This window comes from Sphaerodactylus townsendi, linkage group LG02 (genome assembly GCF_021028975.2).
Source record: "Sphaerodactylus townsendi isolate TG3544 linkage group LG02, MPM_Stown_v2.3, whole genome shotgun sequence".
NCBI classification, from domain to species: Eukaryota; Metazoa; Chordata; class Lepidosauria; order Squamata; family Sphaerodactylidae; genus Sphaerodactylus; species Sphaerodactylus townsendi.
This window is the reverse complement of record NC_059426.1, coordinates 14,980,773-15,008,094: the sequence shown is the minus strand read 5'-3', so window position 1 is coordinate 15,008,094 and position 27,322 is coordinate 14,980,773. Positions and strand designations below refer to the sequence as shown.

Below are 27,322 nucleotides of genomic sequence, written 5' to 3'. Positions count from 1 at the left end.
GTTTGGGTGAGCCAAGTAAGATGCTGCTAAGAAGCTCCTTATACACCCAGAGGCTTCTTTACTGAGAGGTTCGGAAAGAGGAACTGCGATTCAAGGAGGGTGACCATCCCTCTGACTAACCCACCTCGAAAGGCTGTTGTAAGGTAAAAAATGAGTGCAGCTGAAACACATTTCTCAGTATTCCTGTGGGTGGGGCATGACTCTGAAGAATGAATATTTTTTTTAAAAAAAATAAAAGTATGCTGACCAAGTTTAACTTTATTCATCCTTATCAGCAAGCCGCAATTTTAACTGAAGTATTTTATTGCACGCCGCCCAGAGCCCTTCGGGGGTGGGCGCTCTAGGAAATCCAAACAATAAATAAATACATTTCGCATGGGGTTGGGGGTGGGGAGGTGTGCGCGTGGTCGGGGCGCGCTCAAAGGCGCCGCCCACCGTGCCGTCACCATGGGAACCATCCAGCTGCGAGCTCATCCCCGCTCCCCCTTCTAAACCGCGAGAAGGGTTCTCCTTCCGCCCTTCCTCTCCAGGAGCCGTCTCCATGGAAACCCACGCCCGCTATTCTCCCTCTCTCCGCACCGCCCTTCTCTGAGCGGGAAGGCGGAGCTCGTTCGATGTTTAGCGGCGGCGGCGGCCGTCTCTATGGCAACCGGAGTCCCCGCGCCAGAGGCCGGACCCAACGCCGTCTCCATGACAACCGTCCACGCTCCGGAGACCGGGCCTGACTCGCGGCCGTTGCAATTTAAACAGAGAGACGGTTAAAGGGGTGGGGGTGGGGGAGAGAGGATGGCGTCCATGTTGCAGCGGCGGCGGCGGCGGCCGACGGCCACCCCAAAACTGAGCTGGCGACAGGACCAAGCGCTGGGCAGCACCATGCGTATCGTGCGGGTATTGGGGCCCACCGCTTTCGTCCTACAAGAGGAGGAAGAGGAAGAGCAGCTCCGGGTGAGGGACTCTCCAGGAGGGGGCCAGTTGTGTCAGAGCTGACTTATGATGACCCTCCCTCCCCCCTTTAGGGTTTAGAAGGCAAGAGGCAGTCAGCAGTGGTTTGCCATTTCCTGTCTCCACGACACGACCCTGCTATTACCTTGGAGGGGTGTGCTTGTGTGTCTCCCATCCAAATACTTGACAATGAGGGCTGAGAGTAGGCAACTAGGCCAAGGTCGCTCAGCAAGCTTCAGAGTGGGGATTTGAGCATGGGTTTCCCAGATTGTAGTCTCCCCTCATAAGAGCCCGCTGCTAAAGAAGAACATAAGAACCAGCCTGCTGGATCAGACCAGAGTCCATCTAGTCCAGCACTCTGCTACTCGCAGTGGCCCACCAGGTGCCTTTGGGAGCTCACGTGCAGCAATGGCCTTCTGCGGCTGCTGCTCCTGAGCACCTGGTCTGCTATGGCATTTGCAATCTGAGATCAAGGAGGATCAAGATTGGTAGCCATAGATCGACTTCTCCTCCATAAATCTGTCCAAGCCCTTTTTAAAGATATCCAGGTTTAGGGCCCATCACCACCTCCTGTGGCAGCATATTCCAAACACCAATCACACGTTGTGTGAAGAAGAAAAGTTGGATTTATATCCCCCCTTCCTCTCCTTTCCCTTCCTCTAGTTCACCAGATAAGCCTCTGCAGCTCAAGTGGCAGAGCGGGGAATCAAACCTGGTTCTCCAGATTACAGCGCACCTGCTCTTAACCACTACAGCACACTGTACAGATAGAGAGTCACCACCAGCCTTCCCAAAATTCACTCGCTCCTTTTTTCAGCATGGTTCACTGCAGGGCCCTGGCCAACCATATCTTCAGTAGCCACACAAACAGATCCCTGCTGCGTAGGTTGTCTTTCGAGATGTTGAGTATATAAAGCAACATGAAGAATAGAGGGATTTTAGTACATACTTCAGTTATGTTATGTTGACACCATTCCACCTTATGCTTCATTTTTGTCTTCTTTGTATTGTATGTTTTTTTATTGGTTTGGTATAAAAGGTTTTCCTGGGGAACCCTCATTCGTGCAGCTGCTCAACATTTGAGAAAGAAAAGGACCTCTGTAAACATATTTGCTGGTAAATAGATTTTTATATGAAGTCATATAATGTTACAACGTATTTGGTGTGCACTGGGACTTTTGTGTGCATGTGTGTGTATATACCTCTCCTTCAGAGTTATAGCTATCTAGCTTATGAAAAGTCACACAGTTATTCTGTTCTCATAGCAAGGTTGGTAAGGCAGAGTATCCTCAAGAAGCAGGAACACAGTGAGCTGAGAGAAGGTGGGGATGGAAAACTGTTAAGGTTGTGATCCTAAGCATCTTTAAGTGGATGTGTTACATCAAAACCAAAGACAATTCCTGTGCAATTATTTGCCATTTGTTTTTTTGGGGAGGGGGGTTTGCCGTAGAAACAGAAAAAGAAGGGTGATTCATGTTACCACAGAAAACCACAAGTTCTACAGATTGAAAGCCATACAGACTAAAACTCCAAGGAGTCACCTTTTGATAACCAATACGACACTTGGGATAGCAAAGATGTGTGCTTACTTTCCTGCAAAGATGAAAAGTCAACTTTAGCTAGATTATACAGGTAACGTGTACATTTTCTGTTTGTTATCAGGTTACTGTTGAAAAAATTCAAACTTCCAAGAGATCATGAATGTAAGTACTGGTCACTCTTTTTTTTTTTCATTTTTCCCTTTCTGTGGACCAGTACAGACAGTGTGAATATCATCACAGCTTTTCATTGACTCCCTATAAGATCATATTTGGATGATCACATTATGGCACAGATCTGTCCTTGTGACTGGTCTTTGTATGAACCCACATGCATGTAGTACCATTATTTCCAAACTGGGGCCATGCAGTGACCAACAGAAGACTCGTACACACAACATGTAAGAAATTCAGCTTCTGAATAAAAAGACTTGCCTGTTTTACTATTAAGGGATGTTAACAGTGCTCTTCAGAAGATGTGTGTGGTAGACAAATGTGTGAATGAGACCCCTTTCTTCCTTGGATTCAAATTCACTTTAAGGAAGCCAAGCATAAGTAAGAAGCTTTTCTTCAGCCATTTCTCTCCTGTTATTTCAAGGAGCTGCAGTTCTAGGTTGCAACACCAACTGAATGACACACACTCTTCTGAAGAGACCTGTAGAATAAGGCAGAGAAATTTCAGGTGAAGTCACAGCAAGCCTCTGGATTAGTTAGGGGAAGAGGTAGAGTTGTTACTGGACTTTTGGACATTCCTCTACCTTAAGGAAGCAGAAGAGTTTTGGGGAGGAGATGGAGCCGTTGGGCCAGAAAATGTCAGCCTCTTGTGTCAGCTTCTCTCAGGACATTTTTGTACATGCAGAATAATGCACTTTCTGCCCACTTTCACAAGTGTTTGCAAATGGATTTTGCTATCTCGCACAGCAAAATCCAGCTGCAAAGTGCATTAAAAGTGGATTGAAAGTGCATTGTTCTGAATTTTCCATTGAACCATGTTTCTCTGTTCTGTCCACATTTCGATAAGGATTCATAGCTGTCGTGGCTTGCCTGCTGCCTGTTCTTTAAGCAGTGGCTGGACAAACACTTGTCTGGGATGCTCTGGGCTGATCCTGCATTGAGCACGGAGTTGGACTAGATGGCCTGTATGGCCCCTTCCAACTCTATGATTCTATGATTCTTTAACTTCTTGAGTAATAGAAAAGGTGGATTGATCACAGACCAGGTATCAGAGACAGATGCCAACAAGATAGGGCTGAAAGGTCATGGAAGTAGGAGTATGGTTCAGAATGTTACTTAGTTTGCAACTGAACTACCGTGTTTCCCCGAATATAAGACAGTGTCTTATATTAATTTTTGCTCCCAAAGATGCGCTATGTCTTATTTTCAGGGGATGTCTTATATTTCTGTATTCTGTTCGTCAGGCATGCTTCCAAACAAAAACTTTGCTATGTCTTACTTTTGGGGGATGCCTTATATTTTGCACTTCAGCAAAACCTCTACTACGTCTTACTTTCCGGGGATGTCTTATATTCGGGGAAACAGGGTAGGAACAGTCAGACCAATATAATGACATTTTATTATAGATTGAATTTTTTTTTATTGCAGATGCTCTAAAGCTGGGTCTTGTAGAAAGAGAAATTAACCATGTGCTTCAGGATCCTCAAAATGCTCTCCAACCCAAAGCAGTGGTTACTTGCACTAAGGAGTTGCAGACAGCTGGTGATGGGTTCGTTAAACAAAAAGAAATTGAGAACGAGGGTGTATGCCCCATTTGCCAGGATGTGCTATTTAGGAAAATGCTTCCTGTCACCTATTGCAGGTGAGTCCTCTCGGCTAGAAGGAAAGATAAATTGTCATGAGAAAGTAGCATCTTCACAACCAAAACACTGACTAAATCAGCGGTTCCCAAACTGTGGGTCGCGACCCCTTTGGGGGTCGAACGACCCTTTCACAGGGGTCGCCTAAGACTCTCTGCATCAGTGTTCTCCATCTGTAAAATGGATAAATGTTAGGGTTGGGGGTCACCACAACATGAGGAACTGTATTAAAGGGTCGCGGCATTAGGAAGGTTGAGAACCACTGGACTAAATAGTCCCAAGATAAAGGCTTGAAGGTTAGCATTGTCTTACAAAACTATAAACTTATTTTGGAGTTAAACATTGTCTTAAGATAGAACAGTGATAGTTTTTTAGTGCTTTAGGAAGCAGTATGATGGAGCCCTTAGTTTTTATTGCAAGCACACATTTGTCTTTTCAGTTTGGAGGTGGTCAGCAAGCAGGAAGGTTTTGCCAGTTTTCATAGGCCCCTTCCGCACACGCAAAATAATGCGTTTTCAAACCACTTTTACAACTGTTTGCAAGTGGATTTTGCCATTCCGCACAGCTTCAAAAAGCACTGACAGCAGTTTGAAAGTGCATTATTCTGCATGTGCGGAATGAGCCCTAGTGTATTGAGCTTTCTTACAACATTGTAATTAAGGGCTAGCTTCTAAATGGGAAATGTGGGTGCTTGGGTTAAAAAAGAACGAGATTGTAGCAGAAGATTTTTTAATAGGCACAGAATACCATTGAATTAATACCACAGAATACCAAATTGACAAGGAGCACCTGCTCTGATTCAATTAATGTTGGCTGTTGAATGAAACAGCAGGACCAACCCAGAGCTAGCTTTTATCCACTCATTATACTTCTACCCTTCAAAACTGTTAAAAAACCAAAAGCTCCATCAAATGGTAATAAACTAGGGACCAAGCTATACCTTCTACATTAATTTCCCCAACAGTTTCCAGTTCCCTGCTCCTACGGTTTCTTAAATTGCACACACAAGCATCTTTCCCCCCCGCCAATTTATACCCCGCCCTATCCCCGTCCTGCAGCTAACAACATAGCAAAACAATATACATTAAAACAGAGTAATTACAAATAGAATACATGAAACTAAAAAACTGAACTGAATTAATTTCTTTATATGTCACTTGTTAGTAATATGATGACCCTGCATGTGACAATGTTCATGTGTGTAGGGGTCGGGCGGAATTAGTGGAATTTCACATACTTGAGGGAGAGCAAGAGATCTGATTGTCTTTCCAAACTGCAATATTTATCAAAATCTGCCCCAGTCCTTAATATTGAAACAAACATATAATCTGTATGTGTACTGTACAGAAAATGCAGTGTCCTATTCTTCTCTCTCTGAGGCAGGAGGACATCTTGCTTGGGTGATTCCCACCCTTCCTTCAGGAAGGCAGAACAAATTCGTTTTACTTCCTGTCTCTGGAGTGGGAGTCACCCTTACTCAGTTCTTTTCCTGCCTCAAACTGGGAGAGCAGTGTTAGGCACAGGCTGAGTCCTATACTTTCCCCTGTTTTCTCTATAATCTATACTTTGTTACTTTCTTTCTGCCTCATCCTTTTCTTTTGCTTCTCCTTCTATCTGCAGTACTCAGACAGAGTTAGGGAGTTTAGGAGAGGTAGGAAAGAGAAATTGTGGCTTATAGTTGGCCTTTACAGCAGATTTTCAACTTCCCACCAAAAAAACTACTATGCCAGGAAACAACTACAGAGAGAGAATTGGAGGCTCCTAACTGTGCCAGTGGTAAATTACCTCTGTTATGGATCAGGCTTGCCCAGGAACCAATGCTGTAGTCTACCCAGAGACTGGGAGCAAAGTGTACAATGAAAGGCTAACCTGGGAATCAGTTCTGTGGTCTACTAGAGGCTTGGAACAGTGTGCAGGCTTGTGAAGAGAAGGTTTGTGAAGGAACAAGGCTACCAAGAAGCTTGGAGCAGTGCACTGGCAAAGCACGCAAAGAGAGGGTGCTCTTCCCAGTCAACTGAGGAACTGGATGATACCTTGTTGGTAGGAAGAAGTGACGCGGTTCCCAGCAATGTGGTCTGTGATGCTCAGAACTGAATTCTGCCAATACTAGCTGGGTACAGAATTTGGAGCCCGATCCTCCAATCACAATTGTTCGAGGGAGGCTGGGTTGGATCTTCAGCATGGTTGGGGCCTCAACGTTTAAATCCTGAGTTTATGTCCTTTATCTGACAGGAGATCGTCTCATTCTACCAGGATTGGACCTCTGCTACTAGAGGCAGGCCTCCATTTTTCTCTAGCCTCTCTCTTACTACACACAATGGTGGCCACTGTACAGAGGGTGCTGACCCACATGGTCAACCCAAGCAGCTAGGAAAATGGTGGTAGTGGGGAGACAGGAAGTGCAGAAGAGATTCGTTTCAGCTGGGCAGTCATATCCAGTGTAGAGGAGTTCCTAGTAGATGTCCCTAATCAATTTGTAAGGTTTTTCAAACCTGAGGATTATCAATATCTCTTCCTTAAATTAATGGCTGCCTTAATCTTGTGGATATTTCTCTCGAGGGGGCAGATCTCCTCACTGATGCCGACCCAAAAGTGAAAGGGAATTTCCCTCAAACTGACTTCATAGAAAGATTGTTTCCATCCCCAGAATTTTTTGAGAAACTAAAGAGAGAATGAATTAACCTTTCTCAAATAGGCATTTTCCCTCCTTTATGAAGAGAATGTGTGCCTTGGCTCAGTTTATGAATTAACTTTTACAGTCTTCAGCTTGGAAGGACGGTTAAGTCATTATCATCAGAACCAGTAAGATTAGTAATTCAGAATTCCTTTTGGGTTGCCTTACTCCACTGAATTAAAGGAAACAGATGTCCAGGGCTGCCATAAGCTCCACTCAGACGGCATGGATAATTGGAGCTTTCAAGTCCACTGGTTGCTCACACCAGTGAGCATCACTGCTCCTTCAGTCAGTCTTCAGGTACTAATGCAACCTTGGCTAAACACGCTTTGGTGAAAATAAAACACAAACTGAGAACTGGTCAACAGTCTCTACATTGTTAGACATTACAAATCACGCACATATAGTTAAGCAGGCACAGGCTGTGCTGTGACATGTATTGACAGTGCCCCCCCCCCCCCCCACAATCAAACAGGGACACTGCTCTGGAAGATCCCAAGCATGATGTCCTCCTGTCTCAGAGAGAGAATGGACCATTGGATATTTACCACGAATGGACCTTCTCCTCTGAGGACAGGGGGACATCTTGGTCCTCCAAAAGTCATAATTTCTGTATTCTTTTTCTGCTTCTTGTCCCTGAGATGCTATTTTTCTAGTTTTTACACTAGTTACAGTTAAGTCTAGTTACATTGTTGAACCACTATCAAAGTTCCCTATCCTGAAGAAGGGTGATTCCCACTACAAGAGACAGGAAGTGAAAATAATTTGTTCCTGCCTCCCTGAAGGAAGGAATAGGAATCACCCAAGTAAGATGTCCTCCTGTCCTATTCACGGTAAATATCGAACGGCCTTTTCACTTGCATGTTAGGTAAGCAGAGTTTTAAAAATAAACCTCTTTAAGTCTTTTGCAATGACCACAGTTCCTTGTGTTCAATCAGCAAATGCATTCAATGAGAGAAACAGCTAAAGGGCAAAGTTAAGATAAAGCATTTGACTTTGATCTCTGAATACTTGCAGTGAATTAAGAGTTTTTGTATCTACCGTGTTTCCCCGAATATAAGACAGTGTCTTATATTAATTTTTGCTCCCAAAGATGCGCTATGTCTTATTTTCAGGGGATGTCTTATATTTCTGTATTCTGTTCGTCAGGCATGCTTCCAAACAAAAACTTTGCTACGTCTTACTTTTGGGGGATGCCTTATATTTCGCACTTCAGCAAAACCTCTACTATGTCTTATTTTCCGGGGATGTCTTATATTCGGGAAAACAGGGTATGTTACTAAATCTGTGAATCATTCAATTAAAATTGTGCACCTGAGATCCAGAATATTTTGTATATGAATTTTTTGCAGAACATATATGGTAATCGATCGTACATTTTCTGCAGGTTCGGTTGTGGCAACAACGTACACATTGTGTGCATGAAGATCTGGGCTGATCATCAGGAAGGATTAGAGAGAGACTCTTTAGTAAAATGCCCCCTGTGCAGGGAGGATTTTGCTCCACTGAGGGTCATTTTGGAAGAATTCAGAAATTGCCGAAGACTTGTGACTGCCGCAGAGAAACAGCCTCTTGACAGACACCTTGGAGTCCCTTGCAATAACTGCAGACTATGCCCCATTGAGGGCAACTGCTACAAGTAAGCATTTTAAAGCGGCATGTAGTTGCACCTTCATTCATGTTTTTGTGGTAGTTTTTAAGTTCCCTTCTGTTATAAATTAAGCTTCGCACATAAACTTTGGCCCAGTCTTTGAAATTAATATGTTGTGGGTACATGCCACTACTTTGCATCATAAACCCATATATTTTCTACTAATTTATAGATAAAGGTAATTCTGCTTTTTAAAAATCCCTTATGAAAATCCATTTTGTTAGTCTTAAAGTAAGCTGACCATCCGTCCCGCTTTTGGCGGGACATTCACGGCTTGAAAGAACTTGTCCTGCGGGTTTTCCCCAATGTCCCGGGTTCTGGAAGGCTGCCGCACTGCCTTCTGGGGCGCAAGGCAGTGCGGCAGCCTCCCGTGCAGCCACAGGAGCCCACTGCCTTCTGCGGTGCTGCCGTTTCCCGCCCTGTCACAGGGTGGGAAACGGCAGCGCCCCAGAAGGCAGTGCGCTCCGTGTGTGCGTGCGAGTGTGTGTGGCTGCGCGAGTGTGTGTGCGCGAGTGTGTGGCTCCGTGTGTGTGTGCGAGTGTGTGTGGCTGCGCAAGTGTGTGTGTGTGTGCACGCGCACGCGCGCGGGGGGGGGGGGGGCGCCCGCCCGTCCTGGTTCTTGAAGGTGACCATCTGGTCACCTTATCTTAAAGAAGAAGCTCTGTTTTCCCTAGGTGTTGTTTCAGCATAGCCATTTAATTCTGAATGAGTATATCTTGGACCTTATAGTCCAGTACAGCAAAACTGTATTTACGTTTGCCAGATACCTTTGTTTACATTTGACAACACACAGGTATATCATTAAAGATTGGAGCTGCAGTTTCTGTAGACCACCAATACAGAAAATTGATCAGTTTTCTTGTTTAAAAATAGTTTTTAGCCATTTTAAAAAACACGTGTTGTGTAAAAACCATGTTTTAAGAAGTGTGAGGTGACATACTGAATCTTTTTTTCCTCAGTAAAAAGAGTAGCAATTACATTAAAAATACCAGAGTGGAAAAAGGAAAAAAAACTGCTCCCCCTAGTGGTCACTTGAAGAGAATTTTCTGGCCCAATTTACTTTCCACGAATAAAAGTATCTGCATTTCTAAGGCTAGTGTAGAACCTTCAACCTTCTACCTTTCTAAGGCTAGTGTAGAACCTTCAACAGGATGCTACTTTTTAAAATGATGAGTCTTCATTGTTTAATTTTGACCTCTCCAAGCATTGGGTGGGTGGTTAGTATTGGCATCTCATCTGCCCAACCGCATTTCCAGCGTGAAGTGGGTTTGTAACAAATGTGCTTGGAATACTATTGCTTTGAACACTAGACAATTCACTAGACATGTGGAGGTCCCATAAAGTGCAAAGGCATCCCACCTGCTAATGTGGAGCAAACACGTATATTTCGGGGTATTAAATCCATATGCAATATAGTAATCCTGTGTATACGATGGTCCTGATTCAGACCAGCTCTTGCAAGAATGAGAGGGAATCAGCCTTCTTAAAAGGAAAAATGATTTTATTTTAATTAACATAAAGGAAACTAACCTTGAGCAGTACAGTGAAGGTGTACAGAGGGGGAAATCCCTGGATAAAACACAGATATAATCACCAAACCTTTCCCTAATAAACCGCCTGCCTACTGGGAAAAACTGAAATGGGAAAATCCCAAAATGCACATGCCTAGCCTGGGAGAGAAGAGGGCATCCTTGGGGGTGATGAAACACCTTTGGAGGCTTGAAATTGGCCATGTGGGAAGAAGGTGCAGCAAAGCTGTTGGCATTTGCAAGTGTCTGTCACAATCCTGACATTATGGGGTTAACTGTGTGCATGCTAATTAGTTACCGAGGTCAGAGTTTTAGGACCAGTTCATTGATTGAGCCATTGGTCAGTTAGCCTGGCATTGCTTATGTGGGACAAATCACGTAGGTCAGAGGTTATAAAGTTAACTATGGCCCTTTCCACACATGCAGAATAATGCACTTTCAGTCCACTTTCACAATTGTTTGCAAGTGGATTTTGCTATTCCGCACAGTAAAATCCAGCTGCAAAGTGCATTGAAAGTGGATTGAAAGTGCATTATTTTGCATGTGCGGAAGGGGCCTATGTTTCTTTGTCTCACTCAGTTGTTGTCTTAGCATCTTCTTTGTTGAGATTCATCACAAGAGATGAATCTATGCTTGCCAGATAGGTACTATGTGGGCCCACTTGGTCCTAGGCAATGTATCCAAGTTAGTGCTAGAATAGAAAGTTGTTCTTTGTTTTTATTCCACATAAAGAAGAAGAAGAGTTTGGATTTATATCCCCCCTTTCTCTCCTGCAAGAGACTCAAAGGGGCTTACAATCTCCTTGCCCTTCCCCCCTCACAACAAACACCCTGTGAGGTAGGTGGGGCTGAGAGAGCTTCGAGAAGCTGTGACTAGCCCAAGGTCCCTCAGAGTGTACAGGCTACTCTGAATTCCCCAGATAAGCCTCCACAGCTCAGGCAGCAGAGCTGGGAATCAAACCCGGTTCCTTCAGATTAGATACACGAGCTCTTAACCTCCTATGCCACTGCTGCTCCCACCGCTACACATGGGTGGGTTTTTTTTTTAATGATGCGTCTCCGTGCGAAGGAGCAACAGCAACCTGGATTATTTCCATGGCCTCCAATAACTGCCTGCACAGAGGCACGTGAACACAAAAACAGGAAAATGGGTTCCTTTATCCCAACTGCAACCCATTATACCTGTGTGGAAGGGGCCAAAAGAACATCAATATTTCTCTTGGAAATGTAAAATACAGTTGTTAGTCTCAAGTGGAATGTTCCACAGTAAAATACTGGCAGTTTATTGTCATGATTAAAAAAAAGGTTCACAAAAGGTTCATCTTGTAAGCCAGCAGAAGTTTGCCCAACACAGAGGCCGGAGACAGTCAGTCTAGGGACAAGAAGCTACAGTTGACCTTTAATATGATTGGTCAGTTCAACTGTGACTCTAGACCAGTGGTGGCGAACCCTTGGCACTCCAGATGTTATGGACTACAATCCCCATCAGCCCCTGCAAGCTTGGCCAATTGGCCATGCTCGCAGGGGCTGATGGGAATTGTAGTCCATAACATCTGGAGTGCCAAAGGTTCGCCACCACGGCTCTAGACCAACGAGAGGCTGTTGTCAGGGTGGGGGGGGGGAGTATCCTTGTTGAATGTATAAGCAATGCATTATATATGCTAAGTTCAGAGAGAGTCTGAGTCCAGAGTGTTAAGTTCAGTGTGTGTTCAACTTTGTTCTTGCTGAAAAGTTCTGTATACGTAGTCTTATAGTCTTGTATAGCATAGACCTGTGTAAACTTGCAACTGCTAAAGTGAAACCTTCCTATGGAAAGAACATCTTGCGTGGAGAGTATTCTTTTCCAATTGTGGTAGTAGGCTGCAGAGAGTGCAGGAAGACTTCTAGACCTTCTCATCTTACCAGAGTGACTCCGCTTTAAACTCTGCTGATACTTTTTTGTACTCAAGTCAGTTTCCTTATAAGAAAGTAAACTTTCTTGTGCTTGAATGATGCAGGGTTTTTTTTTTGGTTAAATGAGGAATGCCTGCTAATTTTATTCTCCTTTTTTCAAGGTGTACTGAATGTCCTGAATACCACCTCTGCCACTGTTGTTTTAGAAGCGTTTGCCACCCTTCGCATACTTTTGTGTTCCGAGAGGTACAGTCCAAAAACATAATCTTAATTGATCCTAATTCAAGAGTTAAATAGACACATTTATTTAGGGAACTGATAATTACTCTTTTCAAACTAATCCATTTTGGAAAATTATCCATGTGAAAGAAAAATGGGCATTGCTGCTATTTTCCATCTTGTTTAGGAATTGCTAAAGGATTGTCCATTAGTGCAGGAGAGAATAAAACAAGCAAGGGTGTTTTGAATATTTTGTTTCTTCATTACCTTCATTATACAATATGATTTCCCCCTCCCTAGAATTGTGCTGTTAACTTAAGAACTGGATGAGGTTATTCACTAGCAAATGTCATATTAATGGACTAAGAAGTGGAGAGGTATGGATACAGTTATTAACTGGGGAAATGCAGCACAGCTATACGCCAATAAAGGTTGTAATTATTATGATGTAGCACAGCTTCAAGATTCTTAACAGATGCTTCCTGAAGGTGCAGTTTGATCTTGCTCAAGGATTAAGTCTTGTCGGTTCCTTCAAAATTTGAGAATGTGCCAAGTGAAGCTATCTTTCCACCCTAAAATCAAGGTTTCAGCTTCGGAAATCTTGGTACGATTCCTAGTCATTTGAGGTCTCCTGCAGTAGCTGTTTCAGTTGGCACAACATGTGATTGATGTACTTGTTGTTGACTTTAGAATTTAATTGTACAAACCACAGTTGTCATACTCGCGGCCCTCCAGATGTTATGGACTACAGTTCCCAGCATCCCCTGCCAGCATCCCTGGGCTCGATAATGGGAACTGTAGTCCATAACATCTGGAGGGCCACGAGTTTGACACCTATGGTACAAACCATCCTCTTAGACAAATGAAACTCACACTGGAACAGTGGTTCTCAACCTTCCTACTGCCACGACCCTTTAATACAGTTCCTCATGTTGTGGTGACCCCCAACCCTAACATTTATCCATTTTACCAATGAACACTGATGCAGAGAGTCTTAGGCGACCCCTGTGAAAGGGTCGTTCGACCCCCAAAGGGGTTGTGACCCACAGGTTGAGAACCGCTGCACTAGAACCACATTGTTTTAGCGCAACTCATCCTGTAATAATAAGAATAATAACAGCAGCAACAACAATAATATTGGTACCCTAGTCGCCATTCTGAAAACACTAGGGCAGTGATGGCGAACCTTTTCGAGACTGAGTGCCCAAATGGCAACCCAAAACCCACTTATTTATCCCAAAGTGCCAAAATGGCAATTTATCCTGAATACTGAGGTTTTAGTTGAGAAAAAACAGTTGGCTCTGAGGCATGCGTTACTCGGGAGTAAGCTTGGTGGTAGTTGGTGGCTTTGCTTTGAAGCAACCATGCACTCTTCCAATGGGTGAATCATGACCCTAGGAGGGTTTACTCAGAAGCAAGCCCCATTGCCAGCAACCGAGCTTACTCCCAGGTAAAGGATCGCGCTTTAGTTCTTCGCATGAAAATCATTGGGGTTTAACAGCGCTCAACAGGGTTACCTACACTGCTTCTCCAAAACTAGGGCTTAGGTTTAATGCTAATAATCGAGTCCAGCAGCCCAGGCCAGCCTAGATGTGTGTGTGGGGGGGGGACGACTCTGTGCGTGCCCACAGAGAGGGCTCTGAGTGCCACCTCTGGCACCCGTGCCATAGGTTCGCCACCACTGCACTAGGGCTGCACTTGAAACACCTTCAACTAAACAAAATCAACATCTTTCAGATTCAAAAGACAGTCCAGCTGGGATCCACATTAATACTGCGCTGCGACATCACAACATCCTGGGCCTCTGGGCGGGGCTCGAATTGTAATGAAAGGCCAATAACCAGCTAAAGAACTGGCAGTTGTGATAGTAAACCAAATTAAATAATAATAGTAATAGATTTAATTAAAAAATTAATGTTTATACATGCTGGTATAAGACCAGCATGTAATTACATAAACACATGAAAACGTAAATCATTTCATAGTGTTAAAAGGATCCTGTACAGTGGTTTTAAAATACAACTGAAATATTAAAATGTAACCACTAAGGCAGTTCCTGGGGCTGGCGATCCCACAATTTTGGGGTGCCCAGCCGCTGATATGGTGCCCCCTTACTGCTCTTTGCCTTGGTGCTGCTACATCACAGTCCCCTCATATTGAGGGGCCCGCCGTCCCCCTTTTTGGGGGTAGGTTTTAAATTGGGGTTTCTGGACGCCTCTTGTTTATTTTGTATTATTTATGTATTAATTGTTATTCGCTGTTTTATGAGGTTTAGGTTGTTTTATTGATGATTATGAGATGGAGCCTATGTATTTATATTTTGTGTATGACTTGCTCCTGTTTGATGTCGAATTGTGTTGTTCACCGCCCGGAGCCCTTTGGGGATCGGGTGGTATAAAAATTGAAGATATAAACAAACAAACAAACAAACAAACAAACAAACAAACAAACAAACAAACAAACAAACAAACCCTTTAGAGGCCAACCAACCAAATTTTGCACCTAAGGGTTACTGCCTAGGACCCTCTGTACAAACTGGACAGTCCAGTGTTGTTTATAGTGCCAGTGATCTTGCATAATCTGTAAGAGGCAGACTTATATATCAGGATCACTATCTGCCCTGTTTTGTACCCAGAAAGTTTTTTGTGGACCAAGCGGGAGACGTCTCCCTCTTTTCTATAAATGTGCTTGCTGCAGGCCTCTGCCTTGTGATTTTCCACCCTTTGTTTTAGCCCTGACGCAAGACCAGATAAATCAAACTGCTTGTTCTTTTCCTGTCAGTGACTTTGGAGTATCAAATGCTGGAACGTCTCTTCATGTAATTACTTCAATCGTTTCGTTTTCATTAGCTCTTTCCCGTTCCCCTAGAAAAGAAATCAGAAATGGAAGTCAGCCAAACAAAATCTGAAGAGCGTTAATCCAGGAGATGATGGCAATGAAGAAAGGGACAAAGAGAAGATGAGATATTTAATGTAGTTCACGTGAATATTTTTTCAGTCAACAAAATTATATTCAAAGAGGCAATTTAGAGAAAATAGTAATGTATGTGCACTGCATAAAGGGATATTTCATGGTTCTTTTGATTAGAGTCTGTTAGGCCGTTTCCGCACGAATGCGGAACAGACCGTCCACATGGACGGTCCACATGGACGGTCCTGGAAACAGCTGGGCAGCGGGGCGCCGAGCCAACCAGCACCCGCCGATGTCCCGGGCCTCGGCACGTCGCCACAGGCCATGCATACAACCCTGGCGCCTGCTCCAGTGGCGCAGTGCGAGGAGAGTGGGGAGGCGTCGTGAAGCCGCTGCCATTCTCCACTGAGCGAGGGAACATCTGGGTATTGCTAATCCACCAATCAGGGAGGCAGGGATTTAAATAAATTTTTCCCAGGATCCCTCTGTCTCTTGCCCGGCTCCTCCTTTACCCAGTTTGTTCCCTGCCTTTAGGGAGTGCAGTCGCAGTGGCTTTAACTGCCACTGTTCTCTTTATTTTTAATTCTATATTTCTATATTTAATTCTATATTCAATTTTACCTCATTGGAGGGGAGGATAGAGGCAGCGTCTGTTGCCAAAAAATCCTCCAGGTGGCTCCCTCGCTCTGCTCAGCAACCCTCATTGCAGGCAAGCAGCGAGAGGCGGGAAAAGCGCGATGCCGCGAAAGAAGGCCACAGTGCTCTCCTCAGAGGAGGAGAAGCGGCCAATTCCTACGACGCTGTCCATCCGACGAACAGTCGGGTGAGGAGGACAGCAGCCCTGAGAGGGCTCGGTCCGCCACAGCCACGACGAAGGCGCACAAAGGCAGCTGGAAAGAAATGCAGCAGCACCAAAAGAGGCGCCAAGATGGCGCCGCTACTTCGCGGAGCGGCGGATCACGCTCGGAGAAACCCTTTGTGCCTTGATATTTAGGCCAGGGCTTAGAGCTTCACCCCACCCTGTCAGAGGACCAGACCATGGCAGAGGTCCAGGACGAGGGTAAGCTCTCTCTAAAAGATCTAAAAGCTGAGATTTTTAGTTATGTTGAGGGGGCCTTCAAGCAGGAAAAAGCCTCAATGAGGGAAGAGATGTTGGCCCTTTACAGAGAGCAGGCCTATCAGCCCTCTAGCCCCCCCAATAGTTCTAGAGCCTTGCCTATTCGGCAAGCAGCCAGAGAGAATAAAAGACTCAACCCCACCTGGCAGACCAAGGCAGCTCTTAAAAAGCCCAGATTAAGCCCAGCCATTGGTGCTGATGATTCCTCTGATGCAGACACTCAAAGCAGAGAGGAGGGGGAGGTCTTATCTGACATGGAGGAGCTTGAAGAAATTCAAGTCACAGAGCAGTCTTCCCGCTTTTTTAAATCAGAGGACTATCAATATTTGCTCTCCAAAGCAGTTTCTGCTCTACATTTAGGAGAGGCTAAGAGTGGTGAAGGTGCTTCCAAGAGAAAGTCTACCTCCTTGCACAAAGGGGATGGGAAATGCTTCCCCTCCATGCTCATTCAAAAAAAGGTTTTTCCTTTCCTGATATTTTGAAACACAGGTCACAAATGAATGGGACAAAACCGACCGCCAAACAGGAGGTGCCCAAATTTCCTCACGTAAAAACTTTATGCTTTACCATCTTATGCTTGACATCCTACAGGTGCCCATTATAGGCGGTCCGGTAGTGGCCCACAATCCTCAGGTGCAGTCTCTAAAGACGGTAGAGGGCAAATTAAGGACCTGCAAGACAGGCTAAGAGATCAACTATGCCGTAGGGTCTCATGAGGCCATGGCTATGGTTATTAGAGCCTCCGCCACTGCATCCATAGTTTGCAGAGCTTCTATTGCCTGGGCCAGGAAGGTGCTAGAATTGTTACCAGAAAGCGAGACCAGATCTATTGAAGGTGTTAATAGAATGTTAAAGTCGGTATGCTTTGCTTCAGACGCAACATTGGACTCAGTAACTTTTGCAGCTATGGCATCATCAGTAGCTGCACGGAGGCTTTTATGGCTAAGAGCGTGGCAAACAGATTGGAAGTCTAAGGCCCTAGTTTCCGAATGTGCCTTTCAGGGACATAAATTGTTTGGGGATGAGCTCAATGATTTTTTAGTTGACCCCAAGGAGAAACCCAAGCAGTTACCTAAGTCCTTTCGGAGGTTTGATAAGAAAACAAGTCCCAATACCAATTTTCGGCCCTATCAAGGACAATCATTTCAGCCTAGCTTCAACCAAGTCAAGAGAGACCGAAGGCGGCCTATTGGAACCAGGGGTGCCAGCAATTTAAGAGGGGATTTGCACCCAGGAAACAACAGGGAACTGACCGTTCCTTTCAAGATGCATCGCATTACCAAAGCCTGACGCCAGCTTGGCGATTGGGGGAGCGAACTTCAAAAGTATCAAACAATTTGGAAGTCTTCCAAAGTAGATGCTTGGTCCCTAGAAATAGTATCCTCAGGGTAATGCGTGATAGAATTTGCATCCCTTCCACCCAGCAGGTTCCTGTTGTCCCTCTCTCTTAAATCCAGAAAAAAAGATCAAGGAAAGTACATGCCATCTCCCACTTACTAAAGATCGAAGCGGTGGAACCTGTTCCAAAGGAACAGAGAAAAGGGAGTGTATTCAGTCTTATTCCACAGTCCCAAAGAAAATGGAGAATGGCTTTATTCTAGACCTGAAATAATGATAAATCAGTTTGTAAGGTGGGTCCATCAGCCAATTCCTTACATCCACAGGAGTTCCTAACCTCGGTGAACCTCTCAGAGGCCTACTTGCACATTCCCATTTTTCAAGGACATCGAGATTTCTAAGATTCGGGTAGGCCGAGAGCATTTTTCAATTCAGGGCTCTTGCCTTTGGGCTGTGCACTGGACCCGAGAAAGTGTTCTCCAAGGTCCTAGTCAATCTGAGTGGTGTCGCTTAAGGGAAAAGGGCATAAGGCTGCACCCTTTACTTAGAAGACATAATCATAAGGTCAGCCCCTTACAAGCAGGCGATAGCGGACCGTCAGCTGACCCTACAAACCTTGGAAGAACACGGTGTCCTCGTCAACCGAAAGAAGAGCTCACTCTTACCTTCCCAGAGGCTAGAACACCTCAGCTTCCTCATAGACACCAAGTCCTGCAAGATACTAGTCCCACCAGAGAAACAAAAGACTCTGCAAGACAAAATTCGTCAAGTGGTGTCCAGAGACAGTTGGCCAGTGTTAACCCTGGCCAGTCTGATGGGGTTATTAGTAGCGTACTCCGAAGCCATTCAATGGGGACGATTCAGAGCCAGACCACTGCAGAGATTCATCCGCCCATTCCAGGAGCTCATTACCAACAGATCGACCAGGCAAGTAACAGTGCCAAGAACGGTAAAAACCAGTCTTTTATGGTGGACGAAGAAATGCAATCTCAGTCAGGGCAGAATATTCTGGATCAGTTCCACCAAACAGATCTTTTCAAATGCAAGCATGATGGGATGGGGTGCCATGCTGGAGAGTCTTCCCATACAGGGGGTATGGTCCAAGGCCGAATCACAACTCCATATCAACGTGTTGGAATTGAGAGCAATCAGACTAGCATTACAGCATTTTCAGCATCAATTGCAAGGGTCCCACATCCTAGTCAGGACGGACAACGTCGCTGCCAAGACGTACCTGAACAGACAGGGCAGCTCCAAGTCCAGGTTGCTCCAGAGGGAAGCGATTCTGCTTTTTCAGTGGGCGGAAAAACATGTGTTGTCTATCCGAGCGGAACACATCAAGGGATCGCTAAACATACAAGCGGACTGGCTAAGCAACCCGGGAGAGTGGCAACTAAAGACGGAGATCTTTGTGTGGATATCCCAAACCTTAGGTCATCCAGTGATGGACTTGTTTGCATCCAATCACAACAATCAATTGCCCAGGTTCATGTCCCGATTCAGCCATCTGAAAGCGGAAGCAACGGACGCCTTATCGTCCACCTGGCTGAGAGGAATTCTATACGCCTTTCCTCCTTTTCCATTACTACCCAGATTACTGAGGAAGATCAGGGAAGAGAGAGCGGAGATCATCCTGGTGGCCCCCTGGTGGCCGAGAAGGCCTTGGTTTGCGAACATCTTAAGGATGTCAGTACACAAACCTCTTCGCCTTCCCCTGATACAGGATCTACTCCATCAGGGTCCCATTGTACATCCAGAACCAGAACGTCTGATCTTGACCGCATGGAGGTTGAACGGCGATTTTTAGCGTCTCAGGGCTACAGCCAGGCAGTTATGGACACGATCCTCGCATCCAGAAAGACTTCTACTAAGCGAATATATAATACATCCTGGAAGGCATTTGTAAGATGGTGCTGGAGGAAGAGAGTTACTCCCACTACACTGGCCGTTAAGGATATCCTTGGGTTCTTACAAGAGGGGCTGGAATCAGGGCTCAGAGCCAATACACTTCGGAGACAAGTAGCAGCCTTGGCCTCAGTTATCCCCAAGTTAGATGCGTACCCAACAACAACACAACAACACGTAGTTAGGTTTCTGAGGGGAGCTACTTTAAAAGGAAAACCAGTACAGCACCATTTTCCCACATGGAGACTACATACTGTACTGCATGCCCTTACGGCCTCCCCGTTTGAACCCATTATGGACATTTTCTTAAAACACCTTAGAATGAAGATCATCGTCCTAGTAGCCATTACATCGGCCAGAAGGGTTTTGGAGCTACGCGGCTCTGTCAGTTAAGCTTCCACCTTATGCATCTTTCACAGGGACAAGGTGGTATTACGTCCCTGACCCTACATTTGTGCCTAGGTTAATTCAGTTTCACAGAAGACAGGAAAATTTTTTACCCACATCTTCTGTCCCTCGCAGCATCCAAAAGAAGTATATTGGCACAAGCTGGATGTTAGAGATCGTTGAAAGGCCTTCCCTGATTAGAACACAGGACCTTAGCAAGCGGTCAGAATCACTTGTTTATCTCTATTGCCAATCATAACAAGGGTCAAAAGCTGTCCTCCCAAGCTATCAGTAAATGTCTTAGAGACTCCATAGGGGAAGCCTATAAGACACTGGGTTACCAGTCCTATAAGGGATTACCGCGACATTCGAGTTCGTAATGCATCCACGAATCACTGACCTCTCAATAACAATGTCTCAGTCCCAGAGATATGTAGAAGCGGCAGTAGTCTTCCACGCCTCACGCTTGTAAGACATTATAGACTGAGCATTGCTGGTCGCGGCAGATGCAGGAATATATGCAGAGTGCTACAGCACATTATCGGAGAGGATTTAGATCCCACCCTTTAAACGATTGTGATGACACTGCTATGGGAGGTCACTTTAGATGTTCCCTCGCTCAATGGAGAAACGACATTGGTCTTACCTGTGAAGGGTAATTCTCCATTGAGCGATTGGGAACATCTGCCCATAAGTATACATCATACATCCTCTCCTGTGTTTGGTTCCTTAAAGAATGTTTTTCAATTCCCAGAAGTTTTAAGCTGTTTTGGTGATCACTCTGTTCTGATTGCCCAGTTGTTTACCTCGCTGGATTTACCTTTACTACGTTATGTGACTCCAAGCTGTTTTGACTAACTGTTTTTTGCTTCCGGAGTGAGTTTTATTCTCCCAAGGAGAGCACTGTGTACAGATTGATGCGAAAGAACTGCTGAAGGGAGAAACCTGAACTGGCTAAAGGAGGAGCTGGGCAAGAGACAGAGGGATCCTGGGAAAAATTTATTTAAACTCCCTGCCTCCCCTGATTGGTGGATTAGCAATACCCAGATGTTCCCAATCGCTCAATGGAGAATTACCCTTCACAGGTAAGACCAATGTGAGTTTCGCCGGGTAGCGATTTTCAAGGCGTTTTCAACAAGAGCTGGCTTGGGGAAACGCCGGCTTTCGGGCGGTCGGGGTGTGACTCTTGATGCAGCTTCGCTCTATATCGAATGCCTGGAGATGGCGTTTTTGCCATCTCCAGGCCGCCATTAAATGCCCGTGCGGAAACGGCCTTAGTTTTCCCCCTGTGAAGCAGGTTAGATTAGCTTTTGCTCATTTGCAGCCTTTCTTTATGGTTGCTCTATTATTGCGGAATAGGACTGTCTTCCACTGTATTGCCATTTCCAATACTATGCAAACCCAGACTCTTTTTCGTTGAATGGGTAATGTTTAAAGGGTTTTATCTGTGTACTGCTTCTGTGCATTTTTTGCTGGTTTTAATTTTTTAAAACTGGAATTGTAGAAATGCGAGGGAGTAATAATTTGAATGAATAAATGGTTCAGTCCTGCTGAAATGATGACATTTGCTGTTGGTAGCACTAGAGTGATCAGGTTGGCATCTTATCATTGCTGGTCGGATTGTGGGGGTGACTCAGTAATCCATTATCAACTTTACCTTCTGTTTGAAGAACGTTTCTTCAATCTGCAACATTGCTTGCACCAAATGGGTCCATATAGAGAAAAATGGGTAACTGTTGCATCCTATTCCTTGTTTTTGTTAGGTTCAACTGCACACCAGAGCGCATAATAAACTCGTTGCCGACTGTGCTGGTTAGGAAATCTGGCAGTTTACTTGGTCCGGGTTTGCAGTGTAGACTCTGTCTGAAGATCTTTTGCCTTGGTCAAGTTGCAAAATTCCTGCCATGTAATCATAAGGTAAATAAAAGATAGGGCTGACTGGGATATAAAGACTTGGAGATGGCCATTTCTACTTGTATCTGATGAAGCAAGGTGTGACTCTCAAAAGCTTATACCCTGGAAATCTTGTTGGTCTCTTAGGGGCTGCTGGGCTCTAATCTAGCAGGTCTGACTGAGTACTGCCCAACATTTTCTCCAAAATCTTCTCATAGATCACCTCGGGATTTCATACAAACTATTACAAGTTAAATCTCCAGAATCGCCAATGAAAGCTCTTCAGGTAGGAGGAAAGACAAGTGCTGGAGACCTTGAGGAGCTTTTGTAAGAGTAGACCATACTAAGATATATGTCCTGATAGTCTGATTTGGTATAAGGCTGATTCAGATGGTCAATTTTTAAGCTAATGGAGCTTATGCGGTTTAACCTCTAACCCTAACCATATTAATTTGCATTGCCTTCCTAAAATGAAAATATTCCTATATTCCTGCATTAGGTCTATCACTATTTTCAATAGAGCTAATATGGTATAAATGCTTAAAGCTGAAATAGCTTTAAAAAGCCCTCCCGGTTATTGGTGAAGGCAGAAGTAGAGTGGAGAAGGTGGGGTGGCTGGGGCAGAGTGGGGGAATTGTCCGGGGCAAAGCTCTGCTTACTGCAAATCTGCCCTGCTTTGGTGACAAAGAAAATTAAAGTTGTACTAGCAGCGGTTTCTCTTGTCACGGAGAGAATGGAAAGTGAAAGAAGGGCTGAAGGAAATACGTCCATACAAGAAATCTTGCTGCGACGGACATTCATCCCTGCAGCGCGGCAGACACCTTTTGCATCATCAGTCACAATTACCATTAGACAGTCAATTTTAAATAGAAATACATTCAACAGTTGAGACTAACCCAATGTTCCCCTCCCACTTCAACCCAAAATGCTTCTTCTGGGGGATGAGATCCTGCCCCCCAGGGGACCTTCAGGATCAGCACAAGGGGCAAATCAGTAGTCTGCAGTGGGAATGAGGACTGATGAAAATTCCCCTCAGCTAGCAGAAATGTGCTGTGGGATCCAAGCCAATACTTGGGTATCAGTAGCAGACTTTGGACAGCACTAGTTCAATCATGGAGCTATTCTAAGTTAAGAACATTATGCCTTTTTAAGCATATTGATTTACAACAGTCAATCTCGTTTGAGCGAATGCATTTTCCATAGTAAACGGGTATGCATGGGGCCAGTCCTCCAGAGATCAGTAGAGCTGGATGTTGGGATAAGTGCTCCTGGTAGTTGGAGATTATCCCTTATCGTAGTTAGCAGAGCGGCACGGGTGGCTAGAACACAGCAGAAGCCCTTACCTTGTGTGCATGCGTGTGCGTGATGGATCCCAATGTGTGGCAAGCTTACACAAAAGAAAGTTGGAGTCAGTTGTAGTTTCTAATCTAATAAAAAGAGTATTTATTAGTGAACTCCATTCTGGATAGAAAGGTAGGTAGATAGAGTCACTATGCTATCTTAATCTAGCTGGATGGAGATGCATGCGAGAAGCATCCATCCTCTCTCTAGGCATGGTAGGAAGAAGTGTGAGAAGGGGTCGAGGAAGAAGCCGGAAGGAAGGAAGTCCCTGAGAGTATCATTCTAACATCAAAGGGATAGAGCCAGCATGATAGAGTAAAGGTGTCAAATCCCTAGGTCCCTATCTAGCCACTAGCTCTCTAGTAAAACCCCCTCTGTAGGTTGAGGCAGGAAACAGCGTAAAGTCCTTCACTTCCAACACTGGATACATGTGACTGTGTACATTATTCCTGATTTTCACTTTAAAGGAGAATTTGACCACTTTGCATATACCTTGTGGAGCCACTATCTGTCTGCTGAGATATGATTCAGATTGGGAACGAATCATCTTTGTGACGGATAATTGCCATTCAGCCTTTTGTGTCTTATCTTTCAGTTTCACCGGAAATGCATCGACCATTGGCTACGGAAAGAAAATGGATGCCCCATAGACGGACATGTAGTGTATAACCCATTAACCCAGGAGGATGTATCAAGCAGAGGCAAAGAAACCCCGTCAGCAACTCAAGCTAAAAACCAACTTGCAGAGCAGACGGAGCGGGAATTGTTTGCACTAGGGACTGGATTGTTCATCAAGGGAATAAATCCAAGCTCCGGCTCTGAGAAATCTCAAATACATTGTAATAAGAAGAAAAGTCCTTCAGAATTTGAACAGGATTTAACTCTGAATAGCTTCAGCCATGTTCACACGAGAAGCGCTGATTCTGGCCAGGGTAGCGTTCAGAAGACAGGGAATTTGAAGTTTTCAAGATACCTTAGGGGCTTGGCCCTCGTTCCAAGATCTCATTTGGATACAGTGTTGGGAACAAACACACAAAAAAGGTCAATGAACACTTTTCAGTATTTTAAAAGCCTCAACTAGACTTGGACATATCACGTTCTTACTTTTCGAATGGTAAATTCTGTCAGAGCTACACAATGCTTGTGGAATTCTGATATAGATGTTTAACTTATTAATATATAAAATTTTAAATAAAAAAATCTATTCAGGCTGTTTTGCACTGAAATCACATACCTGAATCTCTTCTGCTGATATGTATTCCTAGATGAAGAAATCACTTATAAAGCAGCTGGTCAGTTCCACAGTCCATGTAGCAGCTCAGGGCATCCCTCTGTAATTTTAAGAAGTCTTAAATCTCAACGGATGAGCTCTTAACTCTATTGCCAAATGGCTGGTTGGCAGGATTTCAGCTTATTAAAAGGTTTTGTATATATCCTGGATTGTTTCTGTCCAGTATGATAGATACATCTATACAGGATAGATACAGGATACAGTATGATCTATCCAGTATGGTCTGCTTAATACAAGGGATTTCTCTTGGAAGAGTAGACTTCCCTTTGCTTCCCTTCCCCTCACATCCCCAAATGTCCTCTGAAGTGTTGCTCCCAGGAGATAAGGGACAGCATAAGGAAGGAGATTTTGTTTTGTTAGCAGGATGGGGGAATTGGTGAATTACTCTTTTTGCATTCACAGGTATCCTTGCCAGATCTAACTATCTCCAAAATATCAAGCATTTTGTGGATAAATGATCTAGCAAATCTGTAGGTAAGGACCAGAAGAGTTCAAGCTATCATCACAAGGAGCAGGTTAAGAGAAAATAAGTGTGTGACTTTGATCTACTTTCCTGGGATGCGACAGGTACAAGCTTGTCAGAATGCTGGGACAACAGGATGGGTGGACATTCCTAGGAATGAAAGTCAAGTGAAGCCTATCTTTGTCTATTGATGCAGATCGTTTATGGGGCAACGTCTGTTTAAATTTACACCAATACTTCGTTTACATGTGCGCTTCATTCTTTGAATTCAGTCTCTAAGGCAGCATGAAGTCATTTTCCCAAAGCACAGATGGTTGTTTATGGTTGCCCATCTTTCTATCATGTGAGCTACAAATTCCTGCATCATGTTAAATTAACTGCCTAATGTGTCATTGGGCGTTTCCCCACTCACAAGGATCCCCCCTATGGTGCGGCATCCCTGGCACATGCCTGGGCGTCATCAAAAGGCGCCGTTTTCTCCAGCGCCAGGGATGCCGCGCGCTGAGGGGGCGTGACAGCGGCAGCGTCGGAAGTGCGCTGCCCCTGTCATGGGGAGTGCAGGGGGACCTCGCGCTACTTGAGGAGAGTAGCGCGGGGCTTAAGGTAAGTGGGGAAAGGCCCATTGTCAATACCACATAGCCCTCTGTAGAGAAGTGGTTTTTAACTTCCCCTATAGAAGTCAGTTCATGTTCCTGGTTTGATGAAGGGAAAAGGGGGTAGAAGGGGGAAAATGAAGGTATCGTTTCACTGCTTCGATGGGCCAAACATATTCAATTTAATAATTTTAACTATGCCATTAAAGGTTGTCTTGTCTTGTCAAATACAGAACATTATGAAGCTGCTAAAAACTAGCCAAGGATGGAACAGTTTGGCCCTTTCCACACGGAGGCATGGACAGTCTCAGAACTGCACGAACCGCATGGACGGTCTCAGAACCGGCTGGGACGACCCGCCTCTTCCCCGTCCTTCCCCACTCACCTCGTCGCCGTTGTCGCCCTGCTGGCCTCCGTAGACCCGCCCATGCTGCCCTCCGACCTCCAGGGGTCGGAGGACAGCGCAGGAGAACTTAACCGAGGAGAGCCAACGAAAACGGCGCGCAGCAGCGCGAATTAATGAAGACGAGACTGCTTATTCGGTGCCGTTTCGCACCTTGACGCCCGGGGAATCGCTGTATCATCCCTCCAGCAGGGGAGGTTTTGGGCGCCTGAGGCCGCATTGGGGAAGGGACACGGGTAGAGCTGCTGAGATTTAGCAGCACGCCCTGTGCTAACGGCTCCTGGGGACGGCGTTTTTGAGACTAAAATATCCCCCCCAATCCACACACCCCAAAATCATACCAGGGAGGGAAGAGGTCAGTCAAAATTTTGTTTCGGAAATGCATTTGTTTTTAAAATGAAGACCAATCACAAAAGCCGTCAATCAACTTTAAAAACTATTTTATTATATTTCATGAACTGCTGAACACGTTATAAATTTTAAGATCTGCCGTCGCAACAGGTGATTTAGTACCATAGTAATTACACAGACGTAAGACACTTTTCAGAATAGAAAATGTAGAAACACTTTTGAAAAGGATGTGGGGAGGGTGTTACAGAATATTGTAAAATTAGAATGAAATGTGGGTCACGAAAGCAATAGTGCAGCTGTGGAACGCTTGTTCTCAGTATTTACAGCCTCAGCTAATGACATGTGCCCAATGGTGCACTGGGAACACTTAGGCTAGAAAGAGACATGACAGAAGCTATGTGGTACCACCACAACACCTCCCCCGCTTTTATGTAACATCTGTTAATACAAAGATTGCCTGCTGACACATGCTGAATGGCAGAAGATAGTACTCAGTTGATGCTGCTGAGCAGGACCCCCCTGGACTTATTGACAGATCTCACAGGGAGGTCGTGAAATGCCACTGCTCCACACACAGGCATGGTTGTTGAACCACAACTAACACAAAATCCCGACAACCTGGATTTTGCAGTATTGACCATTACTGGCGAGATGAAAAGAGGCAGAGGGCACTGCTTTCAGTGGCAGCCAATGAACTGAAAGTGGGAAGTGATCATGGATGCGATTGTTCTCAACCTCCCCCTAGTAGCCTAGGTGATCGCCCTATAAATGTGATGGTTAGAGTCACGGGAGCCTCATGTCCTCAAGGCACCTGGGCTGCAGTGAAGAGAAACCAGTCAAAATTTGTCCCATCTCTTTGGCCCTCCAGATGTTATGGACTACAGTTCCCATCATCCCCTGCCAGCATGATGCTGGCAGGGGATGATGGGAACAGTAGTCCATAACATCTAGAGGGCCGTGAGTTTGACACCTGTGGGGTAAAGCATCTTGCGATAACAGAAGCTCTGATCTGGGAACAGGATGCGATGATTTTTCCTGGTTTTCCTTCTTCACTGTGGCATTTTGAATGGC

General features: G+C 44.9%; 1 protein-coding gene across 3 annotated transcripts; it reads left to right on the top strand.

Moving 5' to 3' along the window:
- The first annotated feature begins 639 nt into the window (after window positions 1-639).
- Window positions 640-24,361, top strand: ZSWIM2 (zinc finger SWIM-type containing 2). 3 transcript variants are annotated; one of them, XM_048483337.1, is made up of 9 exons: window positions 640-945; window positions 1,982-2,058; window positions 2,605-2,645; window positions 4,083-4,296; window positions 8,356-8,607; window positions 12,202-12,286; window positions 15,128-15,231; window positions 21,680-21,833; window positions 23,746-24,361. In XM_048483337.1, the coding sequence occupies exons 1-9, from the start codon at window positions 787-789 to the stop codon at window positions 24,229-24,231; spliced, it is 1,572 nt and encodes a 523-aa protein (XP_048339294.1). In that variant the 5' UTR covers window positions 640-786; the 3' UTR covers window positions 24,232-24,361. The 3 variants fall into 3 exon arrangements, 2 of the variants coding, with proteins under 2 accessions (XP_048339294.1, XP_048339295.1); XR_007243439.1 differs by lacking the exon at window positions 15,128-15,231 and having other exon boundaries at window positions 23,746-23,879; XM_048483338.1 differs by lacking the exons at window positions 15,128-15,231; window positions 21,680-21,833.
- Window positions 24,362-27,322: the final 2,961 nt, after the last annotated feature.